The following is a 4543-nucleotide window of genomic DNA, read 5'->3' on the forward strand; positions in this document are numbered from 1 at the left end:
TAGGTATCAAATTGGACCAGATGGGTACTAGGTATCAAACTGGACCAGATGGGCACTACTGTAGGTATCAAACTGGACCAGATGGGCACTACTGTAGGTATCAAACTGGACCAGATGGGTACTAGGTATCAAACTGGACCAGATGGGTACTAGGTATCAAACTGGACGTGAAGGTTGCCCAGCTGTTGGGAGGAGCTTATCACTGTCAGCACTGTGTTTGCCCCAAAAGCCAAAAGCATGATCCTGGGAAACCTGATCAGTCTGGCTGATGGTTAAGCATGATCCTGGGAAACCTGATCAGTCTGGCCGATGGGAAACCTGATCAGTCTGGCCGATGGTTAAGCATGATCCTGGGAAACCTGATCAGTCTGGCCGATGGGAAACCTGATCAGTCTGGCCGATGGTTAAGCATGATCCTGGGAAACCTGATCAGTCTGGCCGATGGGAAACCTGATCAGTCTGGCCGATGGGAAACCTGATCAGTCTGGCCGATGGTTAAGCATGATCCTGGGAAACCTGATCAGTCTGGCCGATGGGAAACCTGATCAGTCTGGCCGATGGGAAACCTGATCAGTCTGGCTGATGGTTAAGCATGATCCTGGGAAACCTGATCAGTCTGGCCGATGGGAAACCTGATCAGTCTGGCTGATGGGAAACCTGGTTATAGACATGGCTCATCCTCCCACAGTCTTCCCCCTCCATCCCCGCCTCCCTCTCTCTCTCCTCCCTCTTACCTTTAATTAGCAAACAGGAGGCTTGTGTTATCTGGTAGCCAGCTCAAGGCTGGATATGCCCCCCCTCCTCCTCTTCCTTCCTACTGGCAGTGTTCCAGCTGAAGTTCATGACTCTGCCTCTGTGCGTGTGTGCGTGTGTGTGTGTGTGTGTGTGTCCATGGGACAGAGACAGAAATTGGACACAGCCCCTTCTGCACGGGGCCTGATCTGGGGTGGTAATGCGTGGCTGAATCCTGCTGCAAGGCAGTGTTTGTTCAAGACATCATCAGGCGAACTGAGGTGCCACATGGTACTTACTCGGGGTTCTGTCTTTAGAACCACTGTCGTTTGAGCCCATGCCTCTCCCAGCACCACAGTGATGATAACACAGAGGTGGAGGAAGAGGAGGAGGAGGAGGAGGAAGAGGAGGAGGAGGAGGAGGAGTCCAAGACAAATTAAAATCAAACAGAGCAACAAAAGAAAAATGCATCATGCTACAGCTGCATGGCTGGGAATGTTTTTTAAATCCTTAAGCGAGCGGTACTTTGGGTTAAAGGGCATAGAACAGGAAGAGTTGGAATTTGTTCTTTTTTTCCACGAGTGCCGTTTAAGTGCTGGCAGCCAAGGACGGCTCCGTCCAACGCAGCCTGTGGAGGTTCCGTTGGGCTTTCCTGCGCAGGGGTCAGCGTAGCTCAGCTTGCCGATTTTGACGTTTGCACAACGCTGGGACAACTATGCTATGCATATCTTTCTGTTAATGAGCCGGGTGTCCATACTTCTGCTGTTGCTGCAGCCTGCTGTCACACACACACACACACACACACACAAGTGTCTCAGTTCTTCACTGTTGCAACATTACATAACTTTCAGAGGAAGGAGTTGTCATGTTGAGATCATGGGGCTAACAATACAGACATGCGACAACCTGTGGATAGGAATACTTATGGCTGAATAATACAGTACAGTAACATTTTTGGAAACAATCGCAAACATATAAACAAACACCATTTGGTCAGAATTTGCCTCCCTTATCTCAGATATCTTATGCAAGATAAATGTGTACAGAAAGATATCTTCTTAGCCAAATGTATAGCACATTAACCTTAACAGGGATTTTGTAAGCGAAAATGAGGGTTGAGCTGACATAGGCCTGTTGCACAATGCCACATCCTGGTCTTAATTGTTTGCAAATGTAGACCCATAGAACAAGTCATTAGTGAAAAAGAAATGTTACAGGCAGGGTAGCTGAAAGTAAAAGCTATCTAAACTGCTGACAGCAGTGCTTGTGAGCGTTCTATTTAGCCAGCCCACATGGAGAGATCAGAGCTCCCCAAGAGTATACGGACATCACCATGAATGACATAATAATAATATAGTCTATTGTATGGCTCATTCAAAAGACAAGTTAAGGGGTTAAGCTAAGGAAAGAATCTTATGGCAACAAACTTTTGAGGAGGCTATTGCCTGTTGTAGCCTACTGCTGAAGCCCTTCAGATTTGGGCCATGAAGTGAACAGACAGTAGCCTCATACTCTACACTAGGTTGCTCTTGCTATAAAGTAATGGCTTACCTAAACCTCCTCACCAACGCCTAAATAAAAGACGGTCCAGTCCTTTCTTCTAATACATTTGAAATTGTTGTTATGGTAGAATGAGAGCGATCCTTTCAAATCTCCTGGAAGTTAATTTTAATGAATGGTCGCTCAACAATCTGATCTCTCGCGCCCCTCCCTGTAGCTTCCACTCTGCGCCTGCGCATCGCAACCTGCTGTCAGGGCACGGCACACTGACAGTATGGCGGCCGAGTTTTGCTGGGAGGATGCTGCTGTCGCCCGTGATGACTGTTCTGCCATCAGAATGTGAACGGAATAAGGACTCTAAAGGGAAAGGAAACCGCTATAAAGGCCTGTCGCCGTGATCTAAAGGATGGCCAGGCTCGCCGATTACTTTCTTGTGGTCGGATATGATCTCGAAAAGAGAGGTGAGTACTGACGGGCTATTTTCCTCCCTGCTCTGCTAGCGAGCTATCTGTCTCTAGCTAGTTCAGTTAGCCTATTAGCTATGGTTCAGCCCCGGCCATGGTAAACAGGAGGCGGAGGATAGGGAGGCGGGGACGGCTCGTTTCGGCTCGGGACAAAGCAGCGTCCCACTCAGCTGATTTTCGATACGGACTGTACACTCAAATCTCAACCGTGGATTACGAAGGCCTGTGAAGTTTTAGTGATATTGAGCCCATCGGCTCGATTTTAATCTCCAATATCTGGGAGGGCGTGTGATGACTGTATTTAGAGTAGCTTTGTTAGCTTGCAACATTTTATCAATCTTCTAATTGAGAAATGATTGGCATAGTGTCTCTGTGTCCTCACTAGTTCATGCTAGCAAGCTAGTTAGCTAGCTAATGAGGATTTATCAATCCAGCTCGCTCACCACCGCTAACATGATAGCGCGTGCCGTCTGCTCATTTGTGACACTATCTGAGCAGATTGTGTAGTATACACACTATCTTGAACAGACAATTTAACACTTTCTGACAAGTGTTGTCAGTTTAATTTGCATCAGACAGTACAGCCAGTAACTATCATGGACACGTATGAATTTTCTTGCTGGCTTCAAAGACTGGTGATAAATTAACGACCTAAATTGACGTGTTCATCGTGCGCTATCTTAATGGGAATCTGTAAACTTAACTACAACCGGAAACGATGTTGCTGCATTTTTGCGTGCTTGCTTGTTGTAGGTCAGTGGAAGTTGGGACAACCCTGCTCCTCCCAAGTCCACCACAAGCCAACTTGAGCCGAGTGCTGTCGTTTGCAGCTCGGACTTGGCGCGGTGTTGTGGTGCGGCGAGTCGGTGTTTGGGACCGTTATCCGAGTCCCCCCGCCTCCCTCCCCCTGTGTTTGTGGCCTAGATTCGTGTCATATAATGGCCCTTAAAACATCTATTATTCACGACGCCTTCGCCGAAGAAAGCATGTAAGCTCGAAACCGGTAGATAACGATGGGGAGGGCTTCTCTGTTTAGAGAGTGGAGTTGGTGGATATATTATTTATCAAGGCACATGAAGGAGTCTTAACACGACAAGTCCCCGGTGACTGACAACAGCGTGCGTGCACATAAGGGCCCGCCAGCGTGTATTGGGTGCAACGGGCCGGGCTCAGATGCAACCCCCCCCCCCCCCCAAAAGAACTCTCCTCTCTCCACTTTCCATCTCCTAATGCAGTGGCCAACCCGCGTAGTCGTGCGTGTCGAAGCCCTTTGGCAGGATGTCAGGAGCGAAAAAAACAGTGCGTGCTGCAGAACGCCTCTCTCTCTTCCGGCAGTGAGAGGTTGAAGCACTGCTCAAGCAGACGCTCGAAGCATCTGGAAGCCAGGCGCCTTAACGTCAACAGCCAAGGTGATTCCGTGGAAGCTGGAGGAGAGTGGATGTCCTCTCGGTTCCGTCTGTGTGTGTGTGTGTGTGTTTTAGGTACATCGGGCCTAGTGGGCGAAAAAGTCAGCTTCAGACATCACTTAAGTTCATGACTGCCTCCTGACCATTACAGAAACAGACGTTTTGCACAAGGACATAGTTTCGCTGTGATGGTTTGTGGCTAACTACAGTACGTGTTGCATGGGGGTGTAAAGGTGACTCTCTCTGGAGCCTATTGCCATATCCTTCTTCCACACACACACACACACACACACACACACACACACACACACCCACACACACACACACACCCATACATTTACTTATTTGTGGCGGCCCACCACAATAACATTGACCACCACACAATGATTTTCCAGGTTGTTCTAAATTGTGCTTAAATAGGCCCCGTTTTCCTGCCACCAA

The 4543-nt window shown here is 48.4% G+C and overlaps 1 protein-coding gene across 6 annotated transcripts in view; it reads left to right on the forward strand.

Annotated features, from left to right (window-relative positions):
• Window positions 1-2504: 2504 nt before the first annotated feature.
• sbf1 (SET binding factor 1) overlaps window positions 2505-4543 on the forward strand; it is an 88387-nt gene continuing 86348 nt past the window's right edge. For all 6 annotated transcript variants that reach the window (XM_076302782.1, XM_076302783.1, XM_076302786.1 and 3 more), the window contains exon 1: window positions 2505-2693. In XM_076302782.1, the coding sequence (XP_076158897.1) occupies window positions 2639-2693 (55 nt within the window). In that variant the 5' untranslated portion in view covers window positions 2505-2638. The remainder of the gene's footprint in view (window positions 2694-4543) is intronic.

This window comes from Alosa pseudoharengus, unplaced genomic scaffold, assembly GCF_046254945.1.
Source record: "Alosa pseudoharengus isolate Yale_2024_CS ecotype anadromous, Long Island Sound unplaced genomic scaffold, YU_APseudo_1.1 YU_APseudo_1.1_scf_24, whole genome shotgun sequence".
Classification (NCBI taxonomy): domain Eukaryota; kingdom Metazoa; phylum Chordata; class Actinopteri; order Clupeiformes; family Clupeidae; genus Alosa; species Alosa pseudoharengus.